The 15,699-nt window shown below is 39.9% G+C and overlaps 1 protein-coding gene across 1 annotated transcript in view; it reads left to right on the forward strand.

Moving 5' to 3' along the window:
- abi3bpb (ABI family, member 3 (NESH) binding protein b) overlaps nt 1-15,699 on the forward strand; it is a 330,661-nt gene that overhangs the window by 63,343 nt on the left and 251,619 nt on the right. Inside the window, exons 5-6 of the mRNA XM_072585416.1 lie at nt 3,402-3,589; nt 5,843-5,943. Of these exons, the coding sequence (XP_072441517.1) occupies nt 3,402-3,589; nt 5,843-5,943 (289 nt within the window). The remainder of the gene's footprint in view (nt 1-3,401; nt 3,590-5,842; nt 5,944-15,699) is intronic.

Genomic DNA, 15,699 nt, shown 5'->3' on the forward strand with positions numbered 1-15,699 from the left:
CCTGTCACTCAGGATTCCCTCTAATAACTTGCCTACCAATGATATCAGGCTCACAGGTCTATAGTTCCCTGGCTTTTCCTTACAATCCTTCTTAAGTAGTGGCACCACATTAGCCAACCTTCAGTCTTCTGCCACCTCACCTGTGACTATTGATGATCCAAATATCACAGCAAGGGGCCCAGCAATCACTTCCCCAGCTTCCCAGAGTTCTAGGGTTCACCTGAACAGGTTCCGGGGAATTATCAACCTTTATGAATTTTAAGAGGTCCTGCACTGCTTTATACTATGGATATTTTTCAAAATGTTGCTGTTTATTTCCCCATGTTCTCTAGCTTCCATATCCTTCTCCCCAGTAAACATTGATGTTCAGTATCTACCGCATCTCTTGCGGTTCCACGCACAGACAGCCTTGCTGATCTTTAAGGCGCCATATTCTCTCCCTTGTTACTTTTTTGTCTTTATTGTCTTTGTACAATCCACTGGATTCTCCTTAACACTATTTGTCAAAGCTATGTCTTTTTGCCATCCAGGTTTCCTTCTTATCCCAGACAAGCGATGGCGCAAGTTGCTTTTGTTTCAGCATTCACTCACATTGCTAATAAACCTAATGGCAATTGTAGAGATCCATATACCAGAAATTATGCCGGGCACCATTTTCCAGGGAACTTGGAGCACATGCATCCAAGGGTATTTCAACTCTTTGGCTCTGATTTATCGCTCCCCATTCAGTAGGAGCAATATGAATGAATGATTAAAATCAGGGACATCTATTTCTTTAATACTTTTGCAAATTGTAGGTGGGACCCCAAAAATATTTAAACTGGAGTTTAATCTGCATCTAGACTGATTGAATGAAATCAGTGACAACATTGTAGAGGAGCGATTCTTGAATTTTTATAGAGCCCCCTACAACATGGAAATAGGCCCTTCAGCCCAACAAGTCCACATCAACTCTCCAAAGAGTAACCCACCCAGATCCATAGCCCTACATTTACTCCTGACTAATGCACCTAAACTACACATCACTGAAAAATATAGGCAATTTACCCATGGCCAATTCACCTAACCTGCACATCTTTGGATTGTGAGAGGAAACCAACACAGACACGGGAAGAATGTGCAAACTCCACACAGACAGTCCCCCAAGGCTGGAATCAAACCCATATCCCTGGTGCTGTGAGGTAGCAGTACTAACCACTGAGCCACCATGCTGCTCCTGTGCACTGTGTTCTTTTTTGGTTGATATGTTAAGGGATCAGTTATTGAACAGGCCATCTTAGATTAGGGATTATGTAATGAGAAAGGAATAACTGTCAATCTAGTTGTGCTAGACATAGTATGATAGAAACTTGGGGGAAACATAATATGATAGAACTCTTCAGTAAGATAGAGAGTGATGTAGTTGATTCTGAGGCTGGGGTGGGGTCCTGAATCTAAACAAAGGATATTATGAGCTTGTGAGACATTAGCTAACTCTGATAAATTGGGGAATGTCATTTAAAGGGGTGATGGTGGATAGGCAATGGCAAACATTTAAAGAATGTACAGAGGAACTGCAACAATTGTAAATTCCTATCTAAAAGAGGTAATGTGGTCTGACAATGGCTAACAAGGGAAATTAGGATTAATATTAGATCCAAAGAAGGGCACGCAAACTGGCCAAAGAAAACGCAGAAAACATAATGATTAAGAGCAATTTGATTTCATCAAAGGATGACAAAGGGATTCATTCAGAGTGAGAAAATAAACTATGAGGGTTGGCTTGTGAGGAACATACAATCTGATTGTAAAAGCTTCTGTGAGTTTGTGAAGAGTAAAGGATAAGTGAAAATAAAGGGGGTGGTGATGGCCTCACTGGACTGTTAATCTAGAGACTGAGGTAATGTTTTGTGAACCTTGGTTCAAATCCTGCCATGGCAGATGGTAGAGTGTGAATTTAGTAAAAATCTGGAGTCAAGTGTGTCATGATGACCATGAATTTATTGTTAGTGAAAAGCTGATCTGGTTCACTAATGTCCTGTAAGGAAGAAAACTGTCAACCTTACATGTCCCGGCCTATATGTGACTCTAGACCCACAGCAAAGTTGCTTACACTTAACTGCTTTCTGAGCAACAAATACTGGTCTAGCCAGAAACACCCTCATCATGTGAATAAATTTTTAAAAAGATCTGTTACAGTCAGAAACAGGGGAAGTTATAATGGGGAACAAGAGATCGCTGTTCAATGAAATACATTTGGTTCTGCCTTCACAAAGGAAGACACACAAATAAATAACATCCCAAAACACACAGGGTCTATTGATAGGAAGGAAACCAGGATTAGTAAGCAAATATTGTTGGAAAATGAGAAATTGATGGGATTAAAGGCTGACATATCCCCAGGGCCCAATAACCTATATCCCAGAGTACTAAGGAGGTGGTCCTCATGATAGTGGGTGCAGTGGTGATTATCTTTCAAGATTCTATAGACTCTGGAACAGTTCCAATGCATTGGAGGGCAGATAATGTCAATTTACTATTTAAAAAAGGGAGGTAGAGAGAAAACAGAGAATCATATAGTGATTAGCCTGACATTGGGAGTGGGGTAATGCTACAGTCAATTATCAAAGATTTATTAGTAGAGAACATGGAAAACCATGACAGGATTGGACAGTCAGCATGGATATATGAAAAGCAAGTCATGCTTGGCAAATCTACTGGAATTTTTAAAGCATGTAACTAATGCATTTGTAAAAGGGGAATTGAATTGAATTTATTGTCACGTGTACCAAAGTCCAGTGAAAAGCTTTGTCTTGTGAGCAATACAGGCAGATCACAGAGTTAAATAACATAGATAAATAAATAATAGGTAAACAGTGGCAAAAACGAAAACACAGGTACAGGAGAATGTTAAGAATTTGTGAGACCATTCAGTATTCTAATAACAGTAGGGTAGAAACTGTTTCAAAACTGGCTGGTGCATGTATTCAGGCTTTTGTATGAGCCAGTGGACATAGTTCACTTGGACTTTCAGAAAGTTTTCAATGAAGTCTTACCCAAGAAATTAAAATGCATGCATTTGGGGCTCCAGGTATTGGCAATATATTTTAATGACTTAAAGGATGAAACTACATGCAACGTCTCCAAGTTTAGGTCACAGGTTGAGCTGTGAGGAATTCTCTTCCACAGCAAGTGATTGAGGCAAAAACATTGAATATTTTAAAAAAAGGCATCAGATATAGTTCTTCAGGCTAAAAGCATCAAAGAATATGGGGGGGAAAGCAGGAGTAGAGTATGGAGTTGAATGATCATCCATGATCATTTAAATAGCGAAGCAGGCTTGAAGGGCAGAATGGCCTCCTGCTCCTATTTTCTATGCTTCTATTTTCCTATGTGATTTTTTTTTTCATTTCTTTCTTCAGGCACTACACAGTTCGGTACAGAGAAAAAGAAAGAGACAAGAAATGGCTATATCAGTGCTGTCCAACAAGTGCAACAACAATAGACAACCTTAAACCAAATACTGTTTATGAATTTGGGGTACGAGTTAGCAAAGCAAAAGAAGAGGGTACTTGGAGTGAACCCACCAACTACATTACTGCTGTGACTTGTAAGCTGACTTTTTTGTTACGGTAGAGCTGAAGATTTATTATGTGATTAGTTATGCAATTCAGTCTATTATTTCATCATGTAAATTCAGTAGAGGATATGCTGTCAACATTTGCCCATTTTAATTTGGTAGAGCAAGTTAAAATATTTGGATGATTTTGTTTTCATAATTTACTTAATCGAGTTCAAGGACAGCCTGATCCTTAAATTTGCTGGCCATATGTTAGACATGATTATGAAATCTTGGCCAATGGTTTGGGTCAGTGTCTATTACATAAATGGCTCATACCACTTTTTCAAAGGCTTTTAGGATGGGCATTGAATGCTGACTTCTCCAGTGACATCAACATCACACAAAAGATAAAAGAATTTAAAAAGGTGCAAAAGAAATTAAAAGTCTGTGTACGGCATCTTTCACAATATCTAGCATCTTCTTTTGGCAGAGTATGGGAACCATTGAATGGGGTGAATTTTAATGTCAAATGTTTTGCTTTCCAAATTATTTTATATGAAGAAAAATATTCATTTACAAGGATAAAAGATAAATAGTTACACACAAAATAATTAAGCAGTTAAAAACTGTGATCTTAAATTGCATTGAAATTGGACCTGTTCACCATTCTCCTTATGGAAAAATGATGGACGTCAGTTGACAGGGAGAAACTGCACATGTTTTTAAAGCAGAGAAGCTAAAGGGAAGATTTAATAGAGACACTCCAAGTTATAAAAGCTTTTGGCAGTGCAAGATTAATTTCACCAGCAGGAGAGACTTCCATTTTATACAATACTACAAAATTATATTTGGACTTATAATCAAACCTCAAATCTGAATTTAGAAAATATTTGCTGTCAAATTAATATAGTATTTCACCAACCCCTCTGACTACTCTCCAAGGCCATCTCTCCCTCCCATACTATCCCTCTCCTATGGCATTCTAGTTTTTCCATGCCACCTCACTTGGATATGGATGTCCCCTGCTTTCTATGCCATACCATTCTTCTCATGCAGTCACATCCCATGATATTCCATTCTTCTCATTACACTCTTCCTATCTCATTCTTCTTGCAATTCCGTTCCATTATCCCACGTTGTCTGCCACTTCCATGCGATCTTACTAGACCTCGCCATTTGATGGCCATCAACGTCATTGCATTTCCATGCCATCAGCAACACTTTATACTATATTCCCATCCCATGTTGCTCCATCACCAACCTCCAGTTCTGTCCAACATTCCTTCCTCAATTTCTCCAGTCAGAGTAACTTTGTTATGGGACTTCCCTTTACTTCCCGTGTGCTTTATCTGCACCAACACCTCTCTCCATAACCCCATGTCATCACCAGCACCAACCACACCAGCACCAACCAATCATAGCTGCATAGGCAACACATGCTTTAGTCCTCCATGTGACAACCAACTATTGAACAATCTCAAAAACAAGTACTGACAAGGCATGTTTATGATCATGAACAATAATAGACAGTTTCACTTCCAGGTTAACTTGACCAATTGGAGTGGGTTGTGAGGTACAGGAAGTATAGAATTGGAACGAAAGGTGGAGTGGCCCTGTGATTCACTCAAGAATCGGAATGATCTAGGAAAACCTTCCAAGTCCTTAAGGAACCAGTATTGCCACTGTTAACAGAAGTGTCTCTAGCACATGGGAAACCACTGAACAAAAACTGACAATTTTCCTGAGGCCTTGAGATGGGCAGTGCCTGTTGATTATTGTAGCCCATGGACACGATCTATACCCACAGTAAGACCAATGTACATTCAGCAACACCACTCCCAGCCTCTCCATCTACCCTGTCAAGCCAACGTCACTAATCTGAATCTAAGGTGCCAATGGTGCTGCTCTTGGCTGTGCACAGACCCCAAAGTAGCCACCCATCCCCAAGTGCTGCTGGACTAAAAAGCTGTTGACCTTACAAATCGCCACCATCTCTTGGAGGCTGCATTGCTACCCTTTAAGGGAAGGGAGCATCGAAGCAAGACAGATAAATGCTTGATGGGTGCAGAATCCAGTCAGGCTCCTTTGCTTTTCCTAATGCCATCAGGACCCCCACACCCTGCAATAAATTCAACCCAAAGAGCGTAATGTACAATAAAACACCTCAAAATAATTAGTAATGTAAGAGTTGGAATGTGGATTAATATACTTTATAGAAACTCTTTTTCAGTTTATAGAATTGATATCTGAAATACCATTTTCAAAGTATCTGCACTTAATGTGTGATTGTGTTTTGTTTAGCTTCACCAACGAACACCGAAAATGGCCAAACTCAAAAGATATCAAAGAAACTTGCCATTAACTTCGGCAATGAAAATGGCAAGAACTCAAGGATAGCTGAGGTTTGTTTCATTGGCATGTAAGAGCGAACTGGAACTACCTTCTAAAATGTATCCAATTTCATCAAAGAAAGCAGATTTTTAAAAATAAGACTGGCCATGGAAATCATCTGTTGCAGTTTTACAGCTGTTAGATGGTTTATCTTTATGATCCAAAAATGATTTCATTGCAAGTACAAGGTCCAGTCTCTGCAAATTGTAGCTATGCAGATGGACAAGAGAGTGAAGTCTTATACTGACAATTTGAAATTTGTTGATTTGGAAAATCCATATGTAAGCTAAAATTTTGCTAATTTAGTCAGGTCAGTGAGGAAGTTTCTTGATTGATAGAAACTGTCAGTATGTTAACACCCATAAGAAAACACTACGTCATTTTGACCACACCAAGCAGATTTCAAAACTATTAGATAATTTTACATAATAGAAAGATATAATTGAAACAGCTTTTGGATTATTTAAAAAAATTACAAGTAATTAATCTGTTCCAGATGGCATTGTAAATGACAGAAATATATCAGAGTTTTGTTCCTCACTTCTTAAACCAGTTTCATTTTAATGGATTATAGAACCTTCTGTTTTGCTGCCTGGCTGATTACTTTGGCCAATATTACAATATTTTTCAATAGAGTTCATATGTTCCACATTTTATTGTTTGGGTACATTTAGTGGACCATGGCTGAAAGAGAAGGGAAACGATTATTTTTCACGTAGAGTATTTCACAGGAAGAGAGAATTGGGCACGATACCTTTTGCACTCTATTGTCATGTCTCGTAAATTACCTAGTAAAAAACTACTAACAGTTGAATGGTTTCTTCATCTGTGTCTCTATTTGAAATTTTACGAGAAATTAAAATCAATCCACATAATATTTGTCCATTTTAATAAGAGGTAACCTCTTCAGAATGAAAATTGGGCCATAATGAGACTCAGTCTATTGATTTTTTTTCTTGTAATTCATTCATAGGATGTGGCCATTGTTTATTGCTCATTCCTAATTGCCTTTGGAAGAATGATAGTGAGTCAGTTCTTGAATGAATGCAGTCTCTGCGCTGGAGCTACTTTGTTGAATCTGTAAGGAGGGAATTCCAAGATTTTCTTGCACTAACAATGAAGAATGGATGATATGTTTCCAAGTCCAGAATGCATGTGACTTGGAAGGGAGATTTAATCAAGTGATGCTCCCACCTACTTGCCATTTTTGTCTTTTTAGATGGTATATATTAGAGGATCGGAAGGTCCTGTGAAAGATGCCTTGGTGAGTTTCTGCAAGACATCTTGTGTATGCGAGACATTGTTGCCAATGTATTTTAGTGATTGAGGAAGTGAATGTTTATGTTAATGGTGGAGTGCCTGACAAGTAGTTTGCTTTGTCCAAGATGACATCAAATATCTTGAGTGTTGCTGGAACTGCATCCATCCAGGAAGTGGAGACATCACAACCAGACCCTTGTAATATTTTGCTAATGGATAGGCTTAGTTCTGGCAGCCACAATATTTATGGAAATGGTTTGATTAAGTTTCCGCTCAGTGGTGGTCCTAGAATATTAATGGTTCATCAGTGTTAATATCATTGAATATCAAGGTTGGAGCTTGAAGGTAGATCATCTGTTGTTGGAAAGAATCACTCCTGGCCCAAGCTTCAATGTTGTCTAGGTCCTGCTGCATGCAGGCAAGATTGCTTCATTATCTGATAATCTGCAAATGGAGGGAATGCTATTGTGGTAACAGCTGAAATGGTTATGTCTAAGACACTGTCTTGAGGAACCACTGCAGTGATGACCTTGCACTAAGATGCAACAGCCATAAAAAAGTCATCCTGTGTGATTCGATTTCAAGAAATCTGTTTAGTGGCTGCCACAGCTAAAGTGAATGATCTTATGGCAAAGGTCGCATGATGATAGCAAGTCAGCCAGTATACTATCTGCAAACGTATTTCTCTAAACACTCCACTTTTAATAACAAAAACAAAAAGATTGTGTTAATATTTGCAATTACAAGTTGCCCAGGATACCCAATATACATGTTCAGCAAAAAAGTGCGCCAAGAAATGGCAAATGGAGTTTAATATAGATCAGTGTGAGTCTTGCATTTTGGAAAGTCAAATCAAGGCGGAAGTTTCATGGTGAATGGTAGGGCCTTAAGGAGTATATTGGAACAGAGGGACAGGAGGTCAGGTGCATGGTTCACTGAAAGTGGAGCCATGGGTAGAGAGGGTAGTGAAGAAGGCTTTTGGCACACTGGCCTTCATCAGTCAGGGCATTGAGTATAGAAGTTGGGAATTAATATTGCAGTTGTACAGGATGTAGGTGAGGCCAACCTAGGCGTATTTGTTCAGTTTTGGTCACCTTGCTATGGAAAGAATGTTATTAAATTAGAAAGAGTGCAGAAGAAATTTGCAAGGATGTTGCCTGGACTCAAGGGTCTGATTTATAGGGAGAGATTGGACAAACTAGGACATTTTCATTCGAGTGTAGGAGACTGAGGGGGTTTCTTACAGAAGTGTATAAGATCATGAAGGCATGGATAGGGTGAATGTACTCAGTCTTTTTCCCAGGATTGGAGAATCGCAGATTAGAGGGCATCAGTTGAAGGTTTGAGGGGAAAGAATAAAAGGAAACCTGAGGGGCAACTGTTTTACACAGAGCATGGTGCGCATATGGAATGAGCTGCCAGCAGAAGAGGTTGAGTCGGGTACATTAATAACATTCAAAAGGCATTTGGACAACACATGGAAAGGAAAGGTTTAGAAGGATATGGACCAAGTGCAGGGAAATGGGGTTAGCATTGATGGACATTTTGGTCAGCATGGACCAGTTTGAGCCAAAGGACCTGTCTCTGAGCTGTAGGACTCTTTGACTCTCTGTGACTCTAAAGATGATTATTCAGTTACAAAACTCAGTACATTCTAGACTGTCCCACTTCAACAGTCTGTGCGCTGCATTTTATATATTATCTTTAATGTGTTCAGACCTTTTCATGTGCATTGTTTTCAGCTTTTCTGATATCTGCTCATTCTTGGTAGATTTTCATTTCCTGAGCATACACCTGTGGTGAGTGATTGATCAGAGAAAGGTACTTAGTTTTCAGATTCTATATTGCTTCAGGATTGATGAGCGTATTCAACAATTGTTGCTAGTTTTTTGATTCATTTGAAAGCCGCTCCTTGGTCTGTGTCTCAATACGGCAGTAAACTTGTCTACTGTTTGTGTTCTGAAAAAAAAATTAGACAAGAACCTAATTAAATAGTTCACAAATCTAACAAATCACTTCACTGCTTTTGTATTTGTTGGTCATGCATTTCTGCTTGAGCTCTCACTTTGCCAGGATTCAGGTGAAGTCCTTTGACTGCCAACACATGATTTACGTACTTGAATTCAAGCATTTTCCTTCGTTCACCTTCAGGTTCATAGGATAGTTTCTCTCGAGAATTATACTGGAATTTGATCATGATCTGTGTTGGCTTTTGCCATTGGTCTCCACTTCCATAGATATCAGATCATCAGTTGGGAAAGATCACTGGGCATCTTGTGCTATGCACACTTCTTTAACAGTGGAAGTGGCCAACAACATATACAACCTCCTGTGTTTCCCAAACAACTTCTAGAGTATAGTTAGAACATTTCTATTTTCATCCTGCTTCACTTACCAATTGTCACTTCTTGTCTTTTTTAGTTCTTCTCTCCTGTCCTTCAGGTTGGACTTGGAGGGCAGCTAGAACTCTTCTTGGCAGATGTTGAGTTGTTCTCAAACTGTCATCTGCATTGAGATGATATTTATAAGGAATATCTTAGAATTAGAGTTGGAATTAGCTTTATTGTCACATGTACTCAAGTATAGGGATACATGAATACAGCAAAAAGTATACAAAGTTGCCATTTCTGGTGTCACCTTAGGTACAAAGGTGCCTAGGTACAAAATCTAAGGTATAAGTTAGAAAAATAAAGAAATAAATTCCATCTAAAGCAAGAAAGAAAAACTATTAAACCGGCAATGCAGTCGAGTCCGCACTGAGCTGCACCTTGAAGCCGAGAGTCCCTCATGTCCACGCTGGACCTCACTTTGAGTCTCCACTGTCTCAACTCACCATCACTGATGTCATCCAAGGGCAGGAGGTAAGTAGAAAGGACAAAAAACATTAAAAGAGAATAAAAGAAGAAAAGAAACGGAAAGAGCAAAAGAGCTCCAGCTCAAATCCAACACCTCTAAAAATATCTATGCACTTTTAGGATCTATTCATCAATGACCTAGTGGCTTAGTGAATTGCAGATCTCTTGTGACATGTGCAGCGTTAACGGTAAAAGCTTAGATTTGCTTCAGCTGAGATAACTGGATTTTTCTTAGCATCTATCACCTGGATTGAAAGATCTGCATTCTTCCCACTGCTTTGGACTTTCAGCTACATTTGTTTCTAAGGATCAATTTAGTTCCATCTTTTTGGCCTGAACCTTGCCTCCTGTTATGGGTCACCATCTTGATATGCACAACAGATGATGTTGCACAGAGTATTAGTATTTATCTGGAAGTGCATGCTCACTTGATACTCTCCTTATGTGGTCATTTTTTTAACAATCTAAAACCACTTATATACACATTAGATGATGATGGTAACTTGTTCTGTGGTGTTGAGTAATTCTTTAGAATCTCTGGTTGACATCTCTCAGGCAATCATCTTAAATGCCTACTTTGTTTCTTTACGACTAAGGACTTCTGTGCAATGTGATTCAGCTTCTTAAAGGTAGAGTACTACTTTCCTTACTTTGGACATAGTTTCTTTTCTTTTGTGTAATGTCTTCTACAATATTCACAATCTGCCCTCTGACCTTGATTTTTCTGCTGGCTCTTCCTTATAGAGTTACAGAGTCATAGACATGTAAAACCCTTCAGTCCAATTCGACCATGCCGACCAGATATCCTACCCTAATCTAGTCCCATTTGCCACTACTTGGCCCATATCCCTCTAAACCCTTCCTATTCACATAGCCATCCAGATGCCTTTTAAAAGCCTCCACCACTTCCTCTGGTAGTTCATTGCATACATGCACCACCCTCTGCATGAAAAAGTTGCCCCTTAGTTCCCTTTTATAACTTTCCCCTCTGACCCTAAATCTATGCCCTCTAGTTCTGGACTCTCCCATCCCAGGGAAAAGACCTTGTCTTTTTGTTCTATCGATGGCCCTCATGATTTTATAATCCTCTATAAGGTCACCCCTCAGCCTCCGATTCTCCAGGGAAAACAGCCCCAGTCTACTCAGCCTCTACCTATAGCTCAAATCCTCTAACCCTGGCAACATCCTTGTTAATCTTATCTGAACCCTTTCAAATTTCACAACATCATTCCAATAGGAAATAGACCATAATTGCATGCAATATTCCAAAAGTGGCCTAACCAATGTCCTGTACAACATGACCTTCCAACTCCTATACTCAATGCTCTGATCAATAAAGGAAAGCATACCAAACACCTTCACTATCCTAACTACCTGCTACTCTACTTTCTTGGAGCTATGAACCTGCATCAAAGATCTCTTCGTTCAGCAACACTCTGTAGAACCTTACCATTAACTGTATAGCTCTTGCACTGATTTGCTTTCCCAAAATTCAGTACTTCACATTTATCTAAATTAAACTCCGTCTGCCACTCCTTGGCCCATTGGCCCATCTGATCAAGATCCCAATGTAATATGAGATAACCTTCATTACTGTCTACTACATCTCCAATTTTGCTGTCATCTGCAAACTTACTAACAATACCTCCTATGTTCACATCCAAATCATTTATATATATGACTAAAAGCAGTGGACCCAGCAAGATCCTTGTGGCACACCATTGGTCACAGGCCTACAGTCTGAAAAGCAACCCTCCAGATACACCCTCTGTCTTCTGCTTTTGAGCCAGTTCTGTATCCAAATGGCTAGTTCTTCCTGTATTCAATGAGATCTAACCGTGCTAACCAGTCTTCCATGAGGAACCTAGTTGGACATCTTACAGAAGTCCATTTAGGTCACATCTACTGCTCTGCCCTCATCAATCCTCTTTGCTACTTCTTCAAAAACCTCAATCAAGTTCATGAGACATAATTTCCCATGCACAAAGCCATGCTGACTATCCCTAATCAGTCCTTGCCTTTCCAAATAAATAAAACTCCAGTCCCACAGGATTCCCTTCAACAAGTTACCCACCTCCGATGTCAGGTTTGCTGGTCTATAGTTCTCTGGCTTTTCCTTACCACCTTTCTTAGATAGTGGCACCGTGTTAGCCAACCTCCAATCTTCCGTCACCTCACCTGCGACTATTGGTGATACAAATATCTCAGCAAATATCACAGTCACTTCCCTAGCTTCCCACAGAGTTCTCGGGTACACCTGATCTGGTCCTGGGGATTTATCCAATTTTATGTGTTTCAAGACATCCAGCACCACCTCTCTGTAATAAGGATATTTTTCAAGATGTCACCATCTATTTCTGCATATTCTGTATCTTCCATGCCCTTCTCCACAGTAAACACTGATGCATAATGCTCGTTTAGTTACTCCCCCATCTTCTGTAGTTCCAAACATAGGCTGCTTTGCTCAGCTATCAGAGACCCTATTCTCTCCCTGGTTACCCTTTTGTCCTTAATGTATTTATAAAATCCCTTTGGATTCTCCTTAACACTATTTGCCAAAGCTATCTCATGTCACTTTTTTGCCCTCATGATTTCCCTCTTAAGTATACTCCTACTGACTTTATACTCTTCTCAGGATTCAATCGATCTCTCCTGTCTATACCTGACATATGATTCCTTCTTTATCTTAAGCAAAATTTCTCCAGTCATCCAGCATTCCCTACATCTACCAGCCTTTTGTTTCATCCTAACAGGAATATATTGTCTCTGGACTCTCATTACCTCATTTTGAAGGACTCCCATTTACCTGCAAACATCTGCCGCAATCAGCTTTTGAAAGTCCTTGCCTAATGCCATCAAAATTAGTATTCCTATAATTTAGAACTTCAACTTTTAGATCCAGTCTATCCTTTTCCATCACTTTTTTAAAACTAACAGAATTATAGTCGCTGGCCCCAAAGTGCTCCCCCACTGACAACTTAGTCACCTACCCTGCCTTAATTCCCAAGAGTAGGTCAAGTTTTGCACCTTCTCTAGTAGGTACATCCACATACTGAATCAGAAAATTTTCTTATACACACTTAACAAATTGCTGTTCCTCTAAACCCTTAACATTATGACAGTCCCAATCTATGTTTGGAAAGTTAAAATCCCCTACTATAACTACCTATTATTTTTACAGATTACAGATTGAAATCTCCTTACAAATTTGTTTCTCAATTTCTCGTTGACCATTAGGGGATCTCTAGTACAATCCTAGTAAGGTGATCATCTCTTTCTTATTTCTCAGTTCCACCCAATAACTTCCCTAGATGTATTCCCAGGAATATCCTTAATGCTTGTCAAAAACTCCCCCTCCTCCCTTGCCCCCCTTTCTATCCTTCCGACAGCATTTGTATTCTGGAACATTAAGCTGCCAGTCCTGTCCATCCCTAGGAAATGTTTCTGTCATTGCTATGATATCCCAGTCCCATGTTCCTAACCATACCCTGAGTTCATCTGCCTGTCTGTTAGGCCTCTTGCATTGAAATAAATGCAGTTTAATTTATCAGTCCCATCTTGCTCTCTGCTATGTACCTGTCTGTCTTGACTGTTTGACTCACTCCCTTTCCCAACTGTACCAGTCTCAGCTTGTTCACTTTCCTCACTATTTCCCTGGCTCTCACCACCCTCTCCCCCCTCCCCACCCACACCTTACTAGTTTAAATCGTCCCAAGCAGCTCTAACAAATCTTCCTGCCAGTATATTAGCTCTCTTCCAATTCAGGTACAATCCATTTTCCTTGTACAGGTCACTTCTACCTCAGAAAAGATTCTCCCCTGCACCAGCTCCTCAACCATACATTCATCTGTTCTATCCATCTATTTCTACCCTCACTCGCTGGTGGCACATGGAGTAATATTACTACCCTCGAGGGCCTCCTTTTTCAATTTCTGCCTAGCTTTCTATATTCTCCGCTAATAATCTCATCCTTTTCCCTTCCTATATTGTTAGTTCCAATGTGTACAATGACTTCCTACTGGTCCCCCTCCCCATTCTGCATCCTCACTGAGATATCATTGATCCTGGCACCAGGGAGGCAACACACCATTCTAATTTTTCACTACCAGCCACAGAAACGTCTGTCTGTGCCTCTGACTAGAGAGTCCCCTATCACAATCGATCATTTGGAACCTGACATACCCCTCATTACATTAGAGCCAGATGCCATCTCGATACCAGAAACTTGGTTGTTTGTGCTACATTCCCCTGAAAGTCCATCACCCCCTATATTTTCCAAAACAGCTTACTTGTTTGAAATGGGAATAGCCACAGAAGACTCTTGCATTACCTGCCTCCCTCTCTGACCTTTTCTGAAGTTAGCCCATCTACCTGACAGTATCTGTGGTTATTCTCCATTCCTATAACTGCCATCCATCACACCCCTTCGTTCTTGTAAATTCCTCATTGCCTGTAACTGCCACTCTAACCGATCCATGCGATCTGATAGAATTCGCAACCAAACATACTTCCTGCAGACATAATCACCAGTAACATGGAAACTCTCCCTAACCTCCCATATCCAACAGGAAGAGCGTATCACTCTACTAAAGGTCATCTTTGCTCCTTCACAATCTACAGACCCAGAAAATAGCACCAACGTTTTGCTCTAAAAAACAGTGCTCCAGGCTAACTTAGTACTTATAAGTTTAATCAAGAGACAGTTCTCAATAAAGCATATAATCAAGAAAGAATCCACTTTATTCACTACTGTAGACTTACAGCAAGGTTACACATTGAAACTATGCACTTATCTGTTCCTATGCTGTGAGCTCACCCACACCAATTCCTCCAAGGTCAGCTGTGAATTTCGTTGTTTGTTTATTTTTCCTAGATACACTCTGATGTCGAGTGATGCATGAACTCAAATAGCAAAGGCAGTAACTGTGCAAATTCACTGCTGTGTCAGTTAGCAGTGTGGGGTTTTTCTCTCTCTCCCTCACTAGTTTTTTCTGATTGTCAGTATATTATCATTTTGTCTGGAATGTGTCTCAGCATAATGCAAAGCCTTGACTGTTTTCTTATTAATATGGTGTAATTGATGATTGACAATTTCAGAGCTTCTGCACATGTAAATAGCTTTGTTGGAATCATAGAGATGTACTGCATGGAAACAGACCCTTCAGTCCAACTCATCCATGCTAACCTGATATCCTGAAATAATCTAGTCCCATTTGCCAGCAGCTGGCCCATATCCCTCTAAATCCTTCCTATTCATATACCCATCCAGATGCCTTTTAAATGTTGTAATTGTCCCAGCCTCCACCACTTCCCCAGCAGCTCATTTCACACATGCATCACCCTCTGTGTGAAAAAGTTACCCCTTTGGTCCTTTTGAATCTTTCCCCTTTCATCTTAAACTGATGCCCTCTAGATTTGAATTCCACAACCCTGGGAAAAAGACCTTGCCTATTCACCCTATCCATGCTCTTCATGATTTTAGAAACGTCTATAAGGTCACCCCTCAGCCTCTGACGCTCCAGGGAAAATAGCCACAGCCTATTCAGCCTCTCCCTATAGCTCAAATCCTCCAATCCTGGTAACATCCTTGTAAATCTTTTCTGAACCCTTTCAAGTTTCACAACAACTTTCCTAAAGGAGGGAGGCCAGAAT

This window comes from Chiloscyllium punctatum, chromosome 15, assembly GCF_047496795.1.
Source record: "Chiloscyllium punctatum isolate Juve2018m chromosome 15, sChiPun1.3, whole genome shotgun sequence".
In the NCBI taxonomy this organism is placed as follows: domain Eukaryota; kingdom Metazoa; phylum Chordata; class Chondrichthyes; order Orectolobiformes; family Hemiscylliidae; genus Chiloscyllium; species Chiloscyllium punctatum.